This window comes from Schistocerca nitens, chromosome 3, assembly GCF_023898315.1.
Source record: "Schistocerca nitens isolate TAMUIC-IGC-003100 chromosome 3, iqSchNite1.1, whole genome shotgun sequence".
Classification (NCBI taxonomy): domain Eukaryota; kingdom Metazoa; phylum Arthropoda; class Insecta; order Orthoptera; family Acrididae; genus Schistocerca; species Schistocerca nitens.
Window position 1 is genome coordinate 947824029 of NC_064616.1, and position 22206 is coordinate 947846234.

The window sequence follows — 22206 nt, forward strand, 5'->3', positions numbered from 1 at the left end:
TGGGATGCATCGAGTTGCAAACCTCTCACACACCTAACCATGATGTTATCCCTTACGATAACAGCTTACTCCTCTGAATCTTGTATTGCACATTAGTTATCACAAAATATCTCGAAGCCTTACATGATTGATGCCTTATTGATTGACATTTAATGATAAGTGTGACATATTTGTGACATGGTACTTTCAATGCACCACTGTTTTTGAAATGGCATACTGTGCACTTACGTCACACCCTACGAAGGAAATGAATAACTGAAATGAACACAGTTCACACAGGGATTGTTCACAAGTGCTCGCAAAGGACTATAGTCGAAAGCCAATTAGTGATGTCACCACTGCAAAAAAAAAAAAAAACAGTGCGAAGCCACGTCCACACTGCCACTGAAAACAGTTGGAAATATTATTTCCTACAGCGTTTTGCATCTGTGTATGACTTTGTTTCATGCCACTGTTTCCGTCCACACTGGCAGAGAACATTTCTCACTGTACTCGCATTGTTTGCAATGCTATTTGTTGCATTGTTTTCATACTGTCTGCCACGTCATGTCTGCAGCCACGGAAACTGTAATACATGCTGCCACATTACTAATACTCGAAGGTTCATGCAAACAAAATAATAGACGTCATCATCATCCATTCCTTTCTTATTTATTTATCATGCCTTGTGAACTGAAGGCCATAAGCACCTCTCAGTGTTTTGTAGTTTTACAGAACAAAGTTGCATTAATCAGAGAATTTCATAATTGGTTTCAAAAGTACAATATTATTATGATAATGAGTTTGTATAGCAGCTGGTAATGGTTGATAAAATCAGATTAGTAGTTTTATGAAATCAATTTGTTGGTTTGCATACAGTCATCATCCTTGGTGAGTGAAAACATACTACAGAACAACTGGTCGGAAAAACTTGCTACATGTAGGAAATGAGTATGGAAGCCAGTTTTAGTTTCTGTAATTTCACTTGGATATCATCTAACGATTTTGAATTTCTGACAAATATCGTATCACCGTTACATAGAAATTTCAGGAAAGCAATTACAAGTAGACATGCTGTTAGTTTTAGTTTTTTGTTGATGGGAGATTCGTTCCAGAGTCTTGAGTATTTATTTTCGATTTTGAAGCAAGCTACGACAAATGACCTTATTTTCTTTCCTACATAGTGTTTCTCTCAGTATTCTACTAAATGTAGCAGCAGTTTTTTTGCAGCGAGTCTTCTTTCCTTGCTGTTCTTGTACTGCTTGCTTCATATGTTCGACAATCAGCCATCAGACTGGTACAATGATAACTTGACAGTCTGCTGCTTCGTCCTTTGCATCCCCCCCCCCCCCCCCTCCATGCCCAGGAAAACTAAACACAGCAAGAGAAAACAAAACAGCTAACAACCTTACACAACAGACAACACAATGCGACATATAAACATAAACTTGCACCGTGCAGCAGTGACATGAGGTAGCTGGCCTGAAACATTGTTTCCTTTGATCTGTACGGACATTGCTTCAGCTAGATGTTTTTGTGTTTCAAGAGATGTTTCCACATGGTGTGCACTTCAAGTAGCTGGAAACATGTTTCACGCTTAGTGTGTGCACAGCTTGAAGTCTACTCAACCCAACTGAACTGCCACTGGCAACAAAAGGAAAACACGCAGCCCCACATTTTAGATTCCAACGCCTTTCTCTGTACTTCACAGTTTACAGTTTAAATCACCATGTTCATCTTTTTTTTTCTGGGTGAACACAAAGGAAAGATGTCTCTAAAACGTGTGTTTTGATGTATAATTTGTGGTTGTAGCATTTTGGAAAATAGCTCAATTACCATGTACCCAGCCAGACACTGATTTCAATTTTTTGATAAGTTTTTACTTGCTGTTACACATCCACGATTTATATTGGTGAGGATTATGATTTTTAATAATATATGACAATTACATATGTTTTGCTCACATTTTGGGGGTTTTAATGTTTTTCTCGATTCTGCATTTCCCTCAGTTTTGAGGTTTTTAAGTCAGGACTCCACAAAAATATAAAATAGGGGTTTCACTGTATTTCTGAAATGGAATTTCCCATGCATCTAGCTCCAACTACCACTCCACATTCAAAGTCTGTTAATTCCCATCATATGGTCATAATCATGTCTGAAATCTTTTGACACTAATCACCTGAGTACAAATGACAGCTCCGCCACTGCATTGCCCTTTCATACCCTGTGTATGTGACGCTACCATCATTTGAATATGTGCATTTTGCTATTCCATGACTTTTGTCACCTCAGTGTAAGGACTAGTAGCTAGGATGGCACACTGAATGACTTACATCAACCTAAAAATGTACATTGATTTTGTCATAGTCTACAAAAATCATGCAGAAACCTACTAAAGCAACATAATTCTTGAAACTTCCTGGCAGATTAAAACTGTGTGCCAGACCGAGACTTGAACTCGGGACCTTTGCCTTTCGCGGACAAGTGATCTATCTACCATCTCAGCTACCCAAGCACAGACTCACGCCCCGTCTCCACAGCTTTACTCCTGCCAGTATCTCGTCTCCTACCTTCCAAACTTTACAGAAGCTCTCCTGTGAACCTTGCAGAACTAGCACTCCTGAAAGAAAGGATATTGCAGAGACGTGGCTTAGCCACAGCCTGGGGGTGATGAAACTTTCTGGCAGATTAAAACTGTGTGCCGGACCGAGACTCGAACTCGGGATCTTTGCCTTTCGCGGGAAAGTGCTCTACCAACTGAGCTACCCAAGCACGACTCACGCTAGTTCTGCAAGGTTCACGGAAGAGCTACTGTAAAATCTGGAAGGTAGGAGATGAGGTACTGTCAGAAGTAAAGCTGTGGAGATGGGGCGTGAGTCGTGCTTGGGTAGCTCAGATGGTAGAGCACTTGCCCGCGAAAAGCAAAGGTCTCGAGTTCGAGTCACGGTCCGGCACGCAGTTTTAATCTGCCAGGAAATTTCATATCGGCACACTCTCCACTGCAGAGTGGAAATCTCACTCTGGGAATGTAATTCTTAGTTGGGAAAATAAATATAACTATTCTACGACTCTGTTTCTGTAGAGAAGTTTCAAAGTCACAAACCTGAAGTGTTCAACTGAAAATGTTATGAACAGTAGTGCATTAAATGATGGTATCAGTGTCTTGTTTAGTCATGAATTATTCACACAAAATTGTTGTGTACCAGAGAACATCTCAAAACATATACTATCGACATGAATTTTGTGAATATAGAGCTCTGCCTGCAAACCAAGAGGGAATATTTTGTATGTTTGTAACAAAATGTGGAAACACTGATAGTAAGGATAGCAGTTACTGCAGTTTTACCACTGATTGTATTAAGGTCTTATTGTAACAGAAAGAAAATACTTTTCCACTTGCATTTTACATTTATTAACATTTTAATAGTATGTAAAAGCTATTGTAATATTTTATAAAAATTCAGCGCTCTTTATTTGTATGTTTGTTGTGCTGCCAGTTAAAGAGACATTTTATTTGTAATATATTCGTGATTTCCATGTATTTTCAGACATCCCACACACTAATAACATATCATTTTCTCAAATAATGAAGATGTTTCTGAATCAGAAAATTACTATTTAACAGCTTCCTTGGCTTTATTATGAAATATCAGACATGGATACTCCTAACCATTTTACTGCTGCAGAAATTGCATGTGGCACTCTACCTGCTGTACACATGTTTAAGTGTGCGACTGGGGCTTTCTAACTGCCAAGTGCCATAGACATGTTTAGATGCACAGACTATAAGTTACCTGTGTGCATGTTAATACGCATATGTCAATTTCCAAGCAGCTGCTCAGAGGCTGAGTTTCCTAGTTGTCATGGTTCTGTTTGCTATCGTGGTTCTGTATTGTTTCCAACTTCCTTAACATTTTCAGCTATTCTTCAGAACTGAGAGCAGAGTGTTATTATTGTACTGTTTTATACAAGTGGTATAGATCTCAGTTTTGTAAAGAAACTGACATGTTGTCATTGTTTCAGCCAGACAGAAACTCTACAGATTTTTTGGAACGAACAATAGTGAATGTGGGTTTTGTAGCATCCCAATAATGATGATTATCACTTTGTGGTAGAAGCAATTTCCTTGTCCATGGTTGCTTCTTAATATGTAATAAGGATACACGATTATGCCTTGAGCAAACACAATTTTGTCTTGTTTTACTACCCATACATATTTCGGAAAAGATTCTCCATCTTCAGTGGGTTTTATTTATTATCTGTTTAACAATACACCTCGAAATGTATGCTGATTGTTATTAGGCTTTGAGAAATGTTGATCGGGGTGGGAGAGCAAACTATGTACATGTGAATAATTACTGTTTGTAGGTATCATGTTTTCACACTTCTACAGGATGTTTGAGTGGAGCTTTCTAACGCATACTGTTCCACTGTGTGTGGTGTTCACTTTTTCCACCATCCTGTTCTGTATGGGAATTTTGAATTCTGTAGTGGCATTAGGTTGTTGTGATTGTGACTGATATTTAAGCTCTATAGGAATTATCAGAAGACCAAAACAAACACACAGGCACACGCACGCCTGCATCGCTGAAAATTCAAAATTACCACCCAGAACACCAAGAACAAGATTACAAAACAACGGAACATCACACAAATAGTGAAACAGTGTGTGTGAGAAAGCTTCACTGAAAAACACCCCGTAGCAGCATGAAAACATGAGACCTGCAGAAGGTAAGTACACACATTTACATACATAGTCAGCTTCCTCTCCCAACCAGCATTTAACAAAGCCTGATCACATTCAGCATACACTTCAATTCATTTTTCAAAAAACAATACTGTAAGCTAAAAACGCTAGTTAAAGAGTAAGGCAGCAAATTTTTGTCTACAAAACAACACTATATAATGGCGTTAGTGCTATAGAGAAATAATCAATATATTAGGCCTAAAATTTGTGAATTGACAAAGCAAAACATTGATAAAAGCTTATTAATTGCAGATGACATACTAGAAGACAATAATTGTTGCTGTGCTGCAAATACTAAACAGACTTGTGAACACCAATATGTAGTAATAAGGTACATATTTATTCCTCACATTAATATTCTGCTGATACTTATGGTAACGTGAATACTATACTCTTAAAAACTGGTCAATACCACAATGCATAAATTCCTTATATGTTGTTCAAAAGACAATAAATAAAACCCACTGAAGGTCAAGAAACTTCACTGAAACATGTATCGGTAATAAAAAAAGAAAAATCTGTGTTTGATCGAGGTAGAACCACATTTCCTTATTACATTTTAGGAAGCAAACACAGACAAGGAAAGAGCTTCAACCACAAAATTATTAACTCAGTGCCATGACAGGTATTTCCAACTAAGTTCTGCAACAAATTCAGAAGCACAATAGAAAAACTACATCAGACAATGCTCAACCTAAAATTCAAAACTCACAGTAATACCTAAGTATGCACATGTCACTATAAAAATTATGTCACCTGCAGCACAACACGCCAAGCACAAAGCGGAAGTGGGCCAGCTGGAACAGGAAATTAAATATCTGCATTCCAAGAAGAGCATGCTCACCCTTTTAACTATTCAACAGTCATCTTGAACTAACAAATCATATAAAAATCTCAAATGTTTATTGATATCATGAAGAGTGTTAAACACAACACAGAAATTCTAATGGAAATAAAGTTGGGAAAACAACAAAAATCACACAGACTTATACAAAGTAACACACCAGCTAATGTTAGATACAATAAGCACACATACCACACATTCCATATACAACTGGTCAACCTCACTGACACACAATTTACAAAACAAGAACTAAACGTAGTAGAAAGAGAACCTAATTACAATGTCAACACACAGCTTAAAAACAAGACAATGGAGAACCTAATAACAGAAAGTGACAATATAACAAAACAACAAGAGATGAAAACAACTATAATTTCATTGCAGGATTAACAAGAGAGCTAACAAAAAAGGAAATCAGATGCATAATAAAGAAAAACAAAAATAACATTGAGAGGAATGAAAAATGGGGTGGGGTGGGGGGATGGGGAAATAATAAAAAACAAACAATAGAAGCAATGGATCTTCTATCACAAAACTGGACAAGAGCAACACCATGGTAGGAATAAATCAGGAGTAGCACAAAAGTAAAACCCTAAAATTTATAGAAGAGAACAAGATATAATAAAACTAACCAGTGACCCAACACAAAGATAGTGCAAGATACACAGACACTTCTAAAAAACATCTCACACATAGTCACAAAACAGAAAGTAAAATGGCTAAAACAAAAGAACTCCAACGAATGCACACTAAAAAACCTACTAGAGGTCCACAAACAGAAGACACCAATATGGCCACTTATCAATTATAGTAACACACCCACATATCACCTAGCCAGAGAAGAAATGCACACGCACTTACAGAAACTTTATATAAACACAAAAAGAAGTAATATACCCAACACTGAAGAGCTTATAGAATAGATCAAACACATAAACATAGCAGCAACAGCCAAACTCACATCATTTGACATCACATCCATGCATACCAATGTACCCACCACAGAAACCATCAACATCATCAAATAGCAATTAGAACAGCAGACAGACATTCTCAAACACCACATAAAACAAATAACAAGCATTCTAAAATTAATCACAGAACAAAGCTATTTCATATCTGACAACTACTTCTACTCACAACAGGAAGGACTCCCCATGGGATGACCAATCAGTGGAATCCTAGCCAACATCTTCCTAAATCACACTGAAAACAAAATATTTGAAGCCATAGTAAAACCCAAACAATACAGAATAGTATATTGGTATTGTTACGCAGATGATGTCTTATGCCTTCTAGATGAATCCTCTAACCCCATGCAAGTCCATGATGATATACACTCCTGGAAATGGAAAAAAGAACACATTGACACCGGTGTGTCAGACCCACCATACTTGCTCCGGACACTGCGAGAGGGCTGTACAAGCAATGATCACACGCACGGCACAGCGGACACACAAGGAACCGCGGTGTTGGCCGTCGAATGGCGCTAGCTGCGCAGCATTTGTGCACTGCCGCCGTCAGTGTCAGCCAGTTTGCCGTGGCATACCGAGCTCCATCGCAGTCTTTAACACTGGTAGCATGCCGCGACAGCATGGACGTGAACCGTATGTGCAGTTGACAGACTTTGAGCGAGGGCGTATAGTGGGCATGCGGGAGGCCGGGTGGACGTACCGCCGAATTGCCAATGATGGTCGTATGCGTGTTTGGCGCCGTGCAGGTGAGCGCCACAATCAGGACTGCATACGACCGAGGCACACAGGGCCAACACCCGGCATCATGGTGTGGGGAGCGACCTCCTACACTGGCCGTACACCACTGGTGATCGTCGAGGGGACACTGAATAGTGCACGGTACATCCAAACCGTCATTGAACCCATCGTTCTACCATTCCTAGACCGGCAAGGGAACTTGCTGTTCCAACAGGACAATGCACGTCCGCATGTATCCCGTGCCACCCAACGTGCTCTAGAAGGTGTAAGTCAACTACCCTGGCCAGCAAGATCTCCGGATCTGTCCCCCATTGAGCATGTTTGGGACTGGATGAAGCGCCGTCTCACGCGGTCTGCATGTCCAGCACGAACGCTGGTCCAACTGAGGCGCCAGGTGGAAATGGCATGGCAAGCCGTTCCACATGACTACATCCAGCATCTCTACGATCGTCTCCATGGGAGAATAGCAGCCTGCATTGCTGCGAAAGGTGGATATACACTGTACTAGTGCCGACATTGTGCATGCTCTGTTGCCTGTGTCTATGTGCCTGTGGTTCTGTCAGTGTGATCATGTGATGTATCTGACCCCAGGAATGTGTCAATAAAGTTTCCCCTTCCTGGGACAATGAATTCACGGTGTTCTTATTTCAATTTCCAGGAGTGTACTTAGACACTAAAATACACAGACAACAACCAACACCAATTTCCCCACACTCAGAAAACCCAGAAACACCAGCACAACCATACATCAACAAAACATCCCATCACCCAGGAGGAAGCTGGGATCTGACATGCTACACAGATTGAATAAAACTCCTCTCATCAAGGACAACTACAAAAATGACCTACAAATAATCAAACAAATAACAGTCGAAAATGGAAATGAAACAAACATGACAGCCAAACTAAACCCAAAAAGTAAAACAAAAATGGAAAATACCCACAACGCACATCAGAAAACAGATCAACACCAGTACAAAATCACAAACTCACAGAACATAAGCTCACAAACATAAGCACACAAAACACAAACACTAACACATCTGAAAAAGAGGCATGCACAACAACGAACAGATGGCACACACTCACCTACAACAACAAAACAGCTCACCGAATGCACACGCATGCACGCACACACGCACATACACACACACACACACACACACACACACAGTTCAAAATTCCCACCCAGGACAAGATGGCAGAATAAATGTACATCACACAAACAGTGGCTGTTAGGAAGCTCCATTCAAGCACCCTATAGAACCACGAAAACACAAGATCTACAAAACATAAGTACACACATTTACATACACATCCCCAGTCTACATTTCACAAGGCCTAATCACAATCAGCATACATTTAAACACATTTTATTTTTTTTAATATAGTACCGTAACCTAAAAAATTATGGTCAAAGTGTAAAACAGCAAATCTTTGTTTGCAGAATAACATAATGACAGTAGCCCTACAGAAAAAATCATTATATTAGGCCTAAAACCGTAGATGAAATACTGGAATACAATAATTATAGCTGTGCTGCAAATGCCAAACAGATTTGTGAACACCAATATATAATTATAAGATGCATATTTATTCTTGATTTTAATACCCTGCCAATTCTTTAGTAATGTAAATACTATAATCTTAAAAACTGGTAAACGTCATAATACATAAATTCTTTGTATACGTTCAACAGAAAATTAATGAAACCCACTGAAGGTGGAGAAACTTCTCTGAAACATGTATGGGTAGTAAAACAAGAAAAAATTGTGTTTGCTCAAGGCAGAACCACATATCCTTACTACAAGGGTGATTCAAATGAAAACCTTTAAGTGCTATAATATTTTAATTGTAACAATGAACGAGAAACCTAAATGTCATTTTTTGACTTACTCTCCCTGATGTTAAATGCACGTACTAGGGTAAAAAAAAAAAAAGGTCTCCTAGTTTTTTTTTTTCTAAGTACATAGACCTGTTAATTTCTACAATGGTTTACATCAGTTTACAGCTTGAACATCTAGCTATTTTTTAACATAATCACCATTTCTGCTGATGCATTTTTGTAGAAGCTGTGGCAGTTTTTGTATGACCATGTCATACCAGCTCACCACCATGCTGTTCAGAAAGTTATGAACCTCTTCTTTCACCTCATTGTTGGAGCTGAATCGCTTTACGGCCAAATATTCTTTTAACTTAGGGAACAGGTGATAGTCACTGGGTGCCAAGTCAGGACTATACGTTGGGTGGGTGATTATGTTCCACTGAAACTGTTGTAGGAGAGCAACAGTTTGCCGAGCAATGTGTGGGCGAGCATTGTCGTGGAGAATGTGTACGCCCTTGTTCAACATTCCTCTTCTCCGGTTCTGAATTGCCCTTTTGAGTTTTTTGAAAGTCTCACAGTACCTGTCAGCATTAATTTGGGTGTCAGTGGGCAGAAAGTTGACCAATAATACCCCTTTCCAATCCCAAAAAATGGTTGTCATGACTTTACTGGCAGACTGCGTTTGTATGAATCTCTGCAGCTTTGGCAAAGAAGGATGCCACCACTGGTGTGATTGTTGCTTGGTCTCAGGCGTAAAGTGGTATGCCCAGGATTCGTCACCCATGACAAATGAGTCCAGAAAGTTGTCCTGTTCGGCAGCAAGGCAGTGAAGAAATGCGCGGGAAGCATCAACTCCCTGCCACATGTCAGGATGCCTCAGTCAGGATGTGTGGCACTGATCTTCCGCACACCTTCCGGTAGTCCAATGTTTCCATTAAAATTCTGTGAGCGGTGCTTCGGGAAACCTCAGGAACCAACATACAGAGATCAACCAGGGTGATTCGCCAATCTCCATGCATGCTTTGCTCAACCTTCAACACTGTCTCCTTAGAAATTGATGGTCTCCTGCTCCTTTGTTCGTCATGAATTTCGGTCTGTCCAGCTACAAACTCTCAACATCACTTACGAACATTTTTGACATCCATGCACGACTCACCATACACTTACGTCAATTGGCGATGGATTTCAATCGGCACAGTGCCCTTTGCATTCAAAAACCAAATAACTGCACGCAATTCACACTTGGCGGTACCATCCAACAGGAGCTCCATTCTCAACGGCTGCCAAGCCAAGACTGAGCGCCTCAGTGAGGCGTGCGCATGTTTACACACAGCGCATAAAGCACTCTTCATATCAGTGTGACCAACTGCCACACAAACAGAGTTCTGTACTTATAAAAAAATAGGAGACCTTACTTTTGGGATTACCCTCGTATTCCACTGCTTCAGAAGTGTACAGACACTGCAATGAGAAAATTGTTTTCATTGTGTGTGTAGCCAGTCATGCACCGTGGTTTTCGTCACTTCTGAAACGCCTGCTTTCGTCACTTCTGAAATGCCTGCACCAAATTGTTTCTTTGACTACACCAAACAGATGAAAGTCACTAGGATCAAAGTCTGGTGAATATGTGAAGTTGATTTTTCAGCATGTCTGATTAAGAATTACTGGTGACTATCACTCCCCGATCCACCTAATAATCAAAAATTACTACATTTTCATCCTAGAAGAGAATCAGCATGACTTTTCCAGCAGATGGTTAAGTGTGGAATTTTTTGGTTTCAGCAATGAGCTGTGGCATTGCTTGACCTTTCCATTTCTGGTAGGTGATAGTGGACCAAAGTCTCATTGCCTGTAACAATTTTTCCCAGAAATGCATTACCTCTGACATAGAAATGATGCAAAATTTCTTCACAGGCATTGATATGGTCTTTCAATTCGGCAGTGAACTGACGTGTTATCCATCTTGCAGATATCTTATTGAAGTCCAGTACATTGTGAATAATATTCTGCACTGCATCAACACTAAATCTTCAAACGTGTGGCTATTTCCATTGCTACAACAACAAACATGAATCATTGTACTGTGCTGTCATACTGTGATGATTTTCAATCACTGATCAATTGTGGTGGATGATGACAATGGGGCAGCCATCTTGTAGTGGATTCTGTGGCCTTCTCCTGCATTGCAGCATTACTTTGACACCTGTCAGTCACTTTCTGAACCTCAAGGAATACCACTGCCACCTACTGACTATCACACAAATTTTCTAAATTTTATGGAATTTTTAAGGTTTTTACTTGAATCACCCTCATACATAAATGATGATTATGTCTGCAAAAAAAATATTTGTTGCTATACAAGTGTTGGTCTAGTCATATATTGGATTTCAATATGTTTTACTAATGAAACAAGCAAAAATGGTAATACTCATGAAGCCCTGTTTAGGACAACGGGCAGTCAAGTCCACATTTGTTCCTCTATCTTCACAATCATGGAACACCCAGATATTCATAGGGTCAGGTGAAACTTGACAACTACAAGAGAATGTAAAATTAACAGAAATCCAGTTTGTGTCAACTAACACAATGGCATCAAGTGGTATGATAGAATATTGTGGATGTTAACCACCTATAACACTAAAAAAATTTAAACACTCACAAATTGACAAGAAGTGCAGTGAAAGAAACATGAAAATACAATATGTTGTGCAGCATACTACAATTTGAGTACGAAGGCTCTTTACCATTCTGACACTGTACTGACCTCAAATGTATTGCAATGGAGGATTGTGGAAGAGCACAAAAATTTTCTTGTGTTTTGGAACTGTTTGTTTTATTTTTGTACTCTAAACTGGGCATTAATGCAATAAAAATTTGAAATAATGAATTCCATCAGTCTTTGGTAATAGAACTTGTGGAAATTTTGTGCATCAGTACAGTGGACAAATAGTTGTTTTGTTCTGAGGCATTTTCCAGCTTTTATTTTAAGTGAACACTTATGCTGTGACTAATCAATCAGGTTTTCGTAATTTAAGGAACAAATGGCACATGAAACTATGAGACATGTCTTATAGTATGGATTAAACAAAAGTTGGATGAAACAGACATTACTGTTGGGAATGACGCACGCACTTCATATGGCACGATCACAGTATAGAAACTTTTGTACTTCCAACTCACCTGTTGCAACAGACTTATTCTGTCAACACCTGATCTTACGCAACTTACAACAAGATTGCTGAAACTGGTCATCCCAGAACAGTAAAAGTTTCTATACTGTGATCGCAGCATACAGATTGCCCCACAGCACAATGTTACACATTACTGTAATCCACAATGAATGCACAAACATATTAGACCAATATCACAAGTAATCAGTATACCACATTCACCTATTTTTAATAAAATGTGATCCTCTGTACTTCAGTAAAACCCTAATCCATTCCATGATACGGATGGCTGCTATGTGTCACAGGGAGTAAAATGGCACACTGCACTCCAACAAGTAGTAACCCAGGAGTAATCCAAAAATATTAACTTAATTACTTACTGAAACAAGGGACAGTAGTAGGGAAGGTGAATGGTCAACTTTGGTTTATTGGGAGAATTTCAAGAAAGTGTAGCTCATCTACAAAGGGGACCATGTACAGAGCACAAGTGGACCAATTCTTGAGTACTGCTCAAGTGGTTGGGATCCCCTTCAGGTCAGATTGAATGAAGACATCGAAGCTGTTCGATCAACAAGCAAGTATTACGGAGATGGTTCATGAACTCCAATGGGAATCACTGGAGCGAAGACAATGTTCTTTTCATGATACACTATTGAGAAAATTTAGAGAACTGGCATTTGAAGCTGACTGTAGAACTATTCTACTGCCACCAATATATATTTTGCATAAGGAGCATGAAGATAAGAAAAATTAGGGTTCATATGGAGGCTGATAAACATTCGCTTTTCGCTCACTCTATTTGTGAGTGGAACAGCAAAGGAAATGATTAATAGTGGTAGGAGATACCCTCTGCCATGCATCTTACGATTCCCAGCAGAGTATGTGCGCAGATGTAGATGTAGATGAACATTAGGGAGTACTTGCAGAACAACAGGTATTATGGATGAGTAGCTGAGTTGGAACAGTGAAAGGCTGAGGTGAATCTGAACAACGCACTTTGTTTTTCTCATAGGTTACTAAGACATCTTTGAAAACTTCTGGACAGCTGCAGATATTACCCATAAAAATTACTGACCTCTCTCTGTGTTTTCAAACATTGTAACTAATTTGTGGAGAAAATTTGATCGCGTAGTTCACAGTATTCTCTTAGAGAATTTGAAATATAATAATAGTATCAGAGATCTTGCTGGTAACCTGTTTTCAACTATCTCTTTAAAATGATGCAGAGACTTAAATTAAGAAACTCTGTGTGTACACAAAATGATACTGCATATTCAGAATGGGGACTACTCACTAAAGGTGTATAGTACATGGGTGGAGCAAATATTGATGTGTGTGTTAACTGTTTAGTAACTAAATAACTACCCCAGTGATTGATACTGGGTCCACTCTTGTTCCTGTTATATATAAATGATCTTCCATCATCCATCAAAGAAGCAGATACAGTTCTCCCAGATATAATTCTCTTTGCTGACACAATGCAAGTACTATAATCAAGTCTAACAGAGTAACTTCAACACAGGAAAATGCAAATAGAAGGGCAATCAAGAAGTTACTGTTTGAAGGCCATACAGCCCAGAACTGGTACGCCAATCAGGCAAAATCACTGTGAGCAATGAGCCATTCATTTCACTGGTGCACCAGGTTGAAAAGCCCCACTTGATAAACTGGTGTAACTCCTGCCTTATGACATTTGGGGTAGTGATGCGCATCTTCTGTTGAATGGTGACCAGCACAGAACTTGATACCCCCTTCCACAACGGAGGTTTTCGACAGATGTCCTGCCTCATACATATTCTTCATTCTCTGATGGATGTCCACTGGTGTTCATCCTTCAGCAGTCAAGAAAAGACTAACACCACATTGGTTCTGTTTAGATGGATGTGGTAATAATGTTGCTAAAGTTCGCATTTCCACAATTACTGCACAGACGTCAGAAAGACATGAATGCCACACTGATCACTTGTCTACATGTCAGTGCTTACATATCCACATCATAGTCACACTATGTCACATATACACTGCAGTAAATCCCTCAAACAGAAACTTTTTGATTGCCCCTTATAGCATTTTCTTAAAAATGATGACCAGTTCTCTGCAAATGGATTGTCACTGAGTTCATTACTCATCAATAAATGAAACAGGATATTTTGAATCAGTCGGTGTTTATACTGAAAAGTACCTAAATTGGAAATCATGTGTTACAGTTCTTCTTAAACATCTAAGCTTTGCTACTTTTGCATTACCGATACCAGATTTTGAATATGAAATGTCTGATGGGGTAACTCATCATTTACGGGAAACAAGTGTGTGGACCACCCTTTAAACAGTTGGGCATACTGACAACAGCCTCACAGTTCATTTAGTCCCTTATGAAGCTTCTTGTATTCTGTCAGTCACAATTTGAAAATAGCAGCAGCACTCATAAATACAATTCTAAAAGGAGGAATGGCTTACACAAGCCATCACTCCGTGTTAGTGTGGCACAGAAAGGAGAGTGGTATTTAGCCCTTTTTTCATTTGTTTATTTCATCTTTGAGCATTCTGCATGCTACTGATGTTAATAGTTTGTACAAACTGAATAAAACATAATAATAATAAAGAAAACTGTAAAATCGAGTAGATTTGCAAGCAGACATACAACGAGTACAAGTTAAAATTTTAGATCATCTTTTGCACAATCAAAAAATTCCACAATCACACAGAAAGTTTTCTTTTTAAGACAGTTTTGTAGAAAATTTATGTAAGCTTTTAATGAGGTAGTGTGTGCTTCTGGTAGCAGCGCACTAAACAATTTTACTCCAAGGTACATACAGCTATTTTGAGTCTTGCTTAGTCTTGTAAAGGATTGGTCAATCTGTCCTTTGTGGCATGTATTGGGACAATTAAATGATTGTCTTAATTTGTAGCTCTCTTGGTTTTCTTTTGTGTAAACCATGCAGCGAAGTATAAAGAATGATGGGATTGCCACGACACCCACTTTCTTGAAAAGTGACAGCATTTTCCCACCATGCAAAACCTCTTCTTGCCTTACTGAAGCTGCCCCAAAGCTGTATGCACTATTTTCCTCAGTTTGATCACCTATTCAGTGATATAATGAATTTAATAGCTAATAAAATTAACTTCAAACAAAAAGTGAAACCACATCTGCTTGACAACTTCTTCTACTCCAAAAGAGAAGTTCTGAATGTAAATAACAGCATCATCATCATCAGCAGCAGCAGCAGCAGCTGCAGCAGTCAATGTGTGTGTGTGTGTGTGTGTGTGTGTGCGTGTGTGTGTGTGTGTGTGTGTGCGCGCACGCGCGCACACGTGTGATAGAGAGAGAATATACTTAAGTATTAATTACTGTAAGGGGAGGGTGAATCATTGCGCTATTTTCCACTGAGATGATTTAATGTACAGGTTGTTTCATTGTTTCACAATTCCTATCACAGGCTCCAAAAGGTTGTAGAGGGGACTTAGTAGATGAAGTTTTGATAAGGAAGCCACATCTGAAAATGGTTCATTTGGATATAAAGTAAATTTGATGGTTAGATCACGTTCAAATCACCCACTTTGTGTTATGCACAGAAACTGTGGGGGGAGAGGGGGAGGGGGGGGGGTCAGTGACTTCATTGTCAATCCCTGGTACCATTTTCATCCGACTATAAGAGAGGAATGAGATTTTCCCACAACGAGGATGTTCACACAGTGGTTCTTGAATGGCTCCATGACCAAGCATCATATTTATATCATTAAGGAACTGAACAGATGATAGAACGGACCAACCATTGTTTACAGAGACTTGATAATTATGTTGAAAAATGGTGTCGTGTATCCATGTCACTTCAAAATGTAGTGCAACATTAAATAAAAATAACTTGGCCTATCATAATAATGTGTAACTTACTTTCCAAAGTCTCTTTATAATTAGCTACTTTCGTTTGGCATTGGTGATTGTGTATGCATTACTCCTGTTTTAGTTACTTGCACCCTGGCACTAGTGTCCCACAAAGTGTGTTTATGTGTTATACATCTCAATGCAGAATTTGTCCAAGGAAAGAAGTTTACATTTATTACTACTGCCTGGAATATTATTTTATAAAAGAAAAATCTTTAATTTTGTCATTCTGGTGCATCATTGTTGGACACTCATCAACTTTGTTGCTGCAGAATTGAGTGACAAATCACAAGGCAGTCAAACCTCAGGTAATAACAAAACAAGGCACACCATTCTTGTGTAATCTTAAGACTTACAGCAATGTAAGTGTAAACTGAACTGTAGCACTACATCTCTGTTCCTTTAAACCAATAACATTTACTTAGGTCCACAAAGACAGAAATGAAACTTTACTGCAAGATATTAAATATTTTACCATTTATTGACACCAACCTGAGTGGCATGCCTTATGGCTGACAGATTGCGATGTCTGAGACCTCTAAAAAAATGGACGGCTGGATTGGCCAAACCCATTTCTCCTGCACTGGCCGCCGATGGATTTTCGTCACATGCATACAATACCTCTTCAGCACTTATTCCATGCAAAACACGATCCAGATGGCCTGCAGAGATATACCAGATCAACTTAAATATTAAGGGAAAAAACTGACACTAAGGAACATGAAATTTTGCACAGATGGTAATTTTGCATATCTTAACTAAATGGCTAAAGAATATATCATGCCTTCATTTATATTATTATCTCCATGTTACTGCTGTTGTTGGCACATTCCTAAAAACTGCAGAAATCAGTATCAAACAGAAGCAACTTGTCATCAAATATACCTCAGTTGTATTTTTCTAAACCAGATTGAACAAATTTTGAGCCAAATCTTTACAAAAACCATTGATTTAATTATCATGGGTAATTTCAATATCAAATTCTTAACTTAAAAAAAAACAGTAGGGGAGAACTAAAGCACCTGATAGAATAGTTCAACCTAACTGCTGTAGTTAACTTTCCCACTGGAGTAACAAGTAACTGTACAAACTTAATTGACAATATATTCACTGACAAAGGCAGGAGCAGCTCTATCACTGTCAAGTAAAATCCTCAATGGACTGCCAGATAAGGACACACAACAGCTTACCGAAAATGACATTAACATGTGTGATAAAGCTATACATTCCTTTAAATCTGAACAGGCCGGTCAATAATTGTATCCTAAATATTTTCAAACTTTACTTGCAGAAGCTTGGCTGTAGCCCTCTATGTATGGAAAGGAATGTTAATGGGACATTTAACCTGCTCTCAAATGAAAGTGTGCCATTGTTTGAAGCTATAAAATATCTCAGTCTACTATAAGGAAACACTGGCTCACTAGAAGGCCCAGAATTTCCTGTAGAAAAAAAGAAAGTCAAATGCTAATTGTTTGGGTGTTATAGCTCTTCTTATCCCTCTGCTTGTTAAGAAAAACTACAATACAATGTTTAATAGTTTTATTTTTACTCAGACATATTTCAGCACTTTTTGTGCTATAAGCAGTGGTTTTTTTTGTTTATTTTCTTTCTGAAAAATTAATGTTACATGTTAACATTTTGTGTATCTTATATGACCTTTTGGCTCAAAGCATTTACATTCGAAAAAAGAATGATTTATTAAGAGTCAAATACCCTGCAAACAGTTTGCATACAGTACAACTCTGAGACATATGTCACAGAATTTACGCATTATATGTTCTTCATTTGTAATATGTTTAAAGATTTTAGTTTTATACTAAATCTGGAAAAAATGTGCCTGAAGAAAAAAAAACACAACACCTTCAAGGACTATGTTCAGTGGCACCACAGTATAATAGGCACATACTGAGGAATGGTAATGCTAGTGATTCATGGTCATGGACACTCAAGTGGTGCTCAGGATGCCTCTCTGTGCACCCTCTGTTTTGACTCTGCAGGTGGTAACTTTTCCAAGTTTAGAAGTAAACAGCATTTGAAACATTCATTCTATGGTACAATCATACCCCACCGACAAGTACGTACTACTGTTTAACAGCTTCAGCCATTTGAACAGGGTTGCACTGTGGGGTTTCAGGAAGCTGGAAGGATGTATCGATGGACTGCACCATTTGTGGGGCACAAAGTATCAGTGGTGTATGACTGCTTCTGACAGTGGTCTGTCAAACATTTCCACAAGCACTGAACAGGTCCACATAGAACAGATGCACAGAGAGATCTACAAATTACGTGAGCAGTAGGGACTGACCAAATATCATCCAGGAACAAAATCTGGGCGCAAGTTGCACCAGCTGTGTAGTGAAGGACCACTGGAAGCTGTCCACTCCCAACCGGTTTAATATTACATGTGCCTCTGACCAGGCTCCCACTTACACCATAACATTGCCATACCTGATAACTCTTGTGTCGTTTATAAGAGTAGGTTCTGTTTGTATGTGGATGATGAATGTACATGTTTATGACATAGACGTTGTTAGCTGCCAGTTCCAGAGGGCATTCGTTCACAACACACAGTTCCCACAGCAGGCTTCAGTGTGTGTGTGTGTGGGGGGGGGGGGGGGGGGGGGAGGGAAGGGGGGGGTGTATATGTATAGTACAATCTAACTTCTGCACCATTTCAATGCAGTAAAGTGTTCACTGTAAATAATATTGTAGTACACTACTGGCCATTAAAATTGCTACACCATGAAGATGAACGTGCTACAGACATGAAATTTAACCAACAAGAAGATGATGCTGTGATATGCAAATTATTAGCTTTTCAGAGCATTCACACAAGGTTGGCGCCGCTGGCGACACCTACAACATGCTGACATGAGGGAAGTTTCCCACCGATTTCTCATATGCAAACAGCTGTTGACCGGCGTTGCCTGGTGAAACATTGTTTAGATGCCTCGTGTAAGGAGGAGAAATGCGTACCATCACGTTTCTGACTTTGATAAAAGTCGGATTGTAGCGTATCACGATTGCGGTTTATCGTATTCCGACATTGCTGCTCGCGTCGGTCGAGATCCAATGACTGTTAGCAGAATATGGAATTGGTGGATTCAGGAGGATAATACGGAACACCATGCTGGATCCCAATGGCCTCATATCACTAGCAGTCGAGATGACAAGCATCTTATCCGCATGGCCGTAACGGATGGTGCAGCCACGTCTGGATCCATGAGTCAACAGATGGGGACGTTTGCAAGACAACAACCATCTGCACGAACAGTTCGACGACGTTTGCAGCAGCATGGACTATCAGCTCGGAGACCATGGCTGCGGTTACCATTGACGCTGTATCACAGACAGGAGTGCCTGCGATGGTGCACTCAACGACGAACATGGGTGCACGAATAGCAAAACGTTGTTTTTTTGGATGAATCCAGGTTCTGTTTACAGCATCATGATGGTCGCATCCGTGTTTGGCGACATTGTGGTGAATGCACATTGAAAGCGTGTATTCGTCATTGCCATATTGGTGTATCACCCGGCATGATGGTATGGGATGCCATTGGTTAAACATCTCGGTCACCTCTTGTTCGCATTGACGGCACTTTGAACAGTGGATGCTACATTTCAGAAGTGTAAAGACCCATGGCTCTACTCTTCATTCGATCCCCGCGAAACCCTACATTTCAGCAGGATAATGCACGGCCGCATGTTGCAGGTCCTGTACGGGCCTTTCTGGATACAGAAAATGTTGACTGCTGCCCTGGCCATCACATTCTCCAGATCTCTCACCAATTGAAAACGTCTGGTCAATGGTGGCTGATGAACTGTAGTATCGTGCTGAAGCTGCATGGGCAGCTGTACCTGTACACGCCATCCGAGCTCTGTTTGACTCAATGCCCAGGTGTATCAAGGCCATTATTACCGCCAGAGGTGGTTGTTCTGGGTACTGATTTCCCAGGATCCATGCACCCAAACTGCGTGAAAATGTAATCACATGTCAGTTCTAGTATAATATATTTGTCCAATGAATACCCGTTTATCATCTGCATTTCTTCTTTTTGTAGCAATTTTAATGGCCAGTAGTGTAGCTTTATTGTATGTTTATTACCTTTAAATAAAAAAAACCTTTTTTTAAAATTTTATATTCAGTGCATTAATGCAATCTTAGTAAATGAGTATTGTAAAATGATCCTTTCGTACAGAGTCCATTAAAAAAAGACTATCATTCCACTTGCGGCCTGTGGAAAGTACATTAGCTTATTTGTTTTAGTTGTAAATATTTGTCATGTATTATTGTTTTTTTGACATGTTCTACATCCTGGAGGAGCTCCTCACTGTGGGTCAATTGGAATGAAAGTAAATCTAATCTAACCTGACCTAACCTATATGAAGTAAGTATGTGCATCTCAGTTTAAGTTCTTGTCTACAGAGAATGTGATGGTATCTACTTCTTCCAGAAGTAGATTTTTATGTTGTATTTTAAACTCTACACCTTTTGAATGTTTAGTTTCCAATGTACCACACTGGTTTCTCCAATGTTCAATTTCAACTTATCTAACTGGAAGCTATTTTCTAGGGTAGAGCTCAGAGTTTTACATCATCTTCTTCAATTAAAATATAAGTACCATCTGCAAATAGAACCAATGAGGAATTTATACTTACAGGTATATCATTTATGCACAACAGGAACAGGATTCACCGTAAAATGGATTCTTGTGATACTGTAGTCCATTTAGAATAATAAGTCACTGCATTTGAAGTGATAGCTGCCTTTTCTTCTCTGTTCTGCAGGTATCACGAAAGCCATTTCAGAGCATTGTCCTTGACCTCACAGTCATGTAATTTATAGATAAGCAGGGCATGGTTTATCGAGTCAAAGGCTTTTGTAATACTACAGAAGGTTCCATGAAGCTTTACTCCTATGATCTAATGCTTCGCTTATCTTTTCAATCTGTTATTCATTGCATTCAGTGAGGCAAACCACAAGTGCTTGAAATACGTATGTCAAAGCAATGATTCTTGTTCGGCTGTGCAATCCAACCAGGATGTCATTTTCACTTTCTTGTCTCGACCTTTTCACGAAAAATGTCATGTGGATCGAAAAATGTCATCTTATGAACGTACTATAAAAATGCTAAAATACAGTTTAAAGATTTTGCAGCCTTTTCTTTATATATATTTTTATTTGTATATGGAACCTGTTGGCTTGAGAAGAGCTTTCACATTCTTTTTCTGATCTTCCACATCAATTCCATTCCCTTTCCATGTGCTATTTTTCTTTCTTTGGTCCATTAGTTTCTTTTTTTTTCTGATGACTGCATAACCCAGCAAATAAACTTTACAGTGAACAGTTACTTGTCTACTACAACCACTGTTTCTATCTGAGCTCACCGAAACAAAGATGGTGTAACTTACTGAACGAAAGTGTTGGTATGTTGATAGACACACAAATAAACACAAACACACACACAAAATTGAAGCATTCGCAACCCACGGTTGCTTCATCAGGAAAGAGGGAAGGAGAGGGAAAGACGAAAGGATGTGGGTTTTAAGGGAGAGGCTAAGGAGGCATTCCAATCCCGGGAGCGGAAAGACTTACCTTAGGGGGGAAAAATGGACAGATATACATTCGTGCACACACACACACACACAAACACACACACACACACACACACACACACACATATACAGACACAAGCAGACATTTGTAAAGACAAAGAGTTTGGGCAGAGATGTCAGTCGAGGCGGAAGTACAGAGGCAAAGATGTTGAATGACAGGTGAGGTATGAGTGGCGGCAACTTGAAATTAGCAGAGGTTGAGGCCTGGTGGGTAAGGGGAAGAGAGGATATACTGAAGGGCGAGTTCCCATCTCTGAAGTTCTGATAGGTTGGTGTTAGTGGGAAGTATCCAGATAACCCGGATGGTGTAACACTGTGCCAAGATGTGCTGGCCGTGCACCAAGGCATGTTTAGCCACAGGGTGATCCTCATTACCAACAAACACTGTCTGCCTGTGTCCATTCATGCGAATGGACAGTTTGTTGCTGGT

General features: G+C 39.4%; 1 protein-coding gene across 4 annotated transcripts in view; it reads right to left on the reverse strand.

The window, feature by feature from the left end:
* The window catches only part of LOC126249024 (WD repeat-containing protein 7), a 363427-nt gene that overhangs the window by 181700 nt on the left and 159521 nt on the right, over positions 1 to 22206 (reverse strand). For all 4 annotated transcript variants that reach the window (XM_049950629.1, XM_049950627.1, XM_049950628.1 and 1 more), the window contains one exon: positions 16653 to 16822. In XM_049950629.1, the coding sequence (XP_049806586.1) occupies positions 16653 to 16822 (170 nt within the window). The remainder of the gene's footprint in view (positions 1 to 16652; positions 16823 to 22206) is intronic.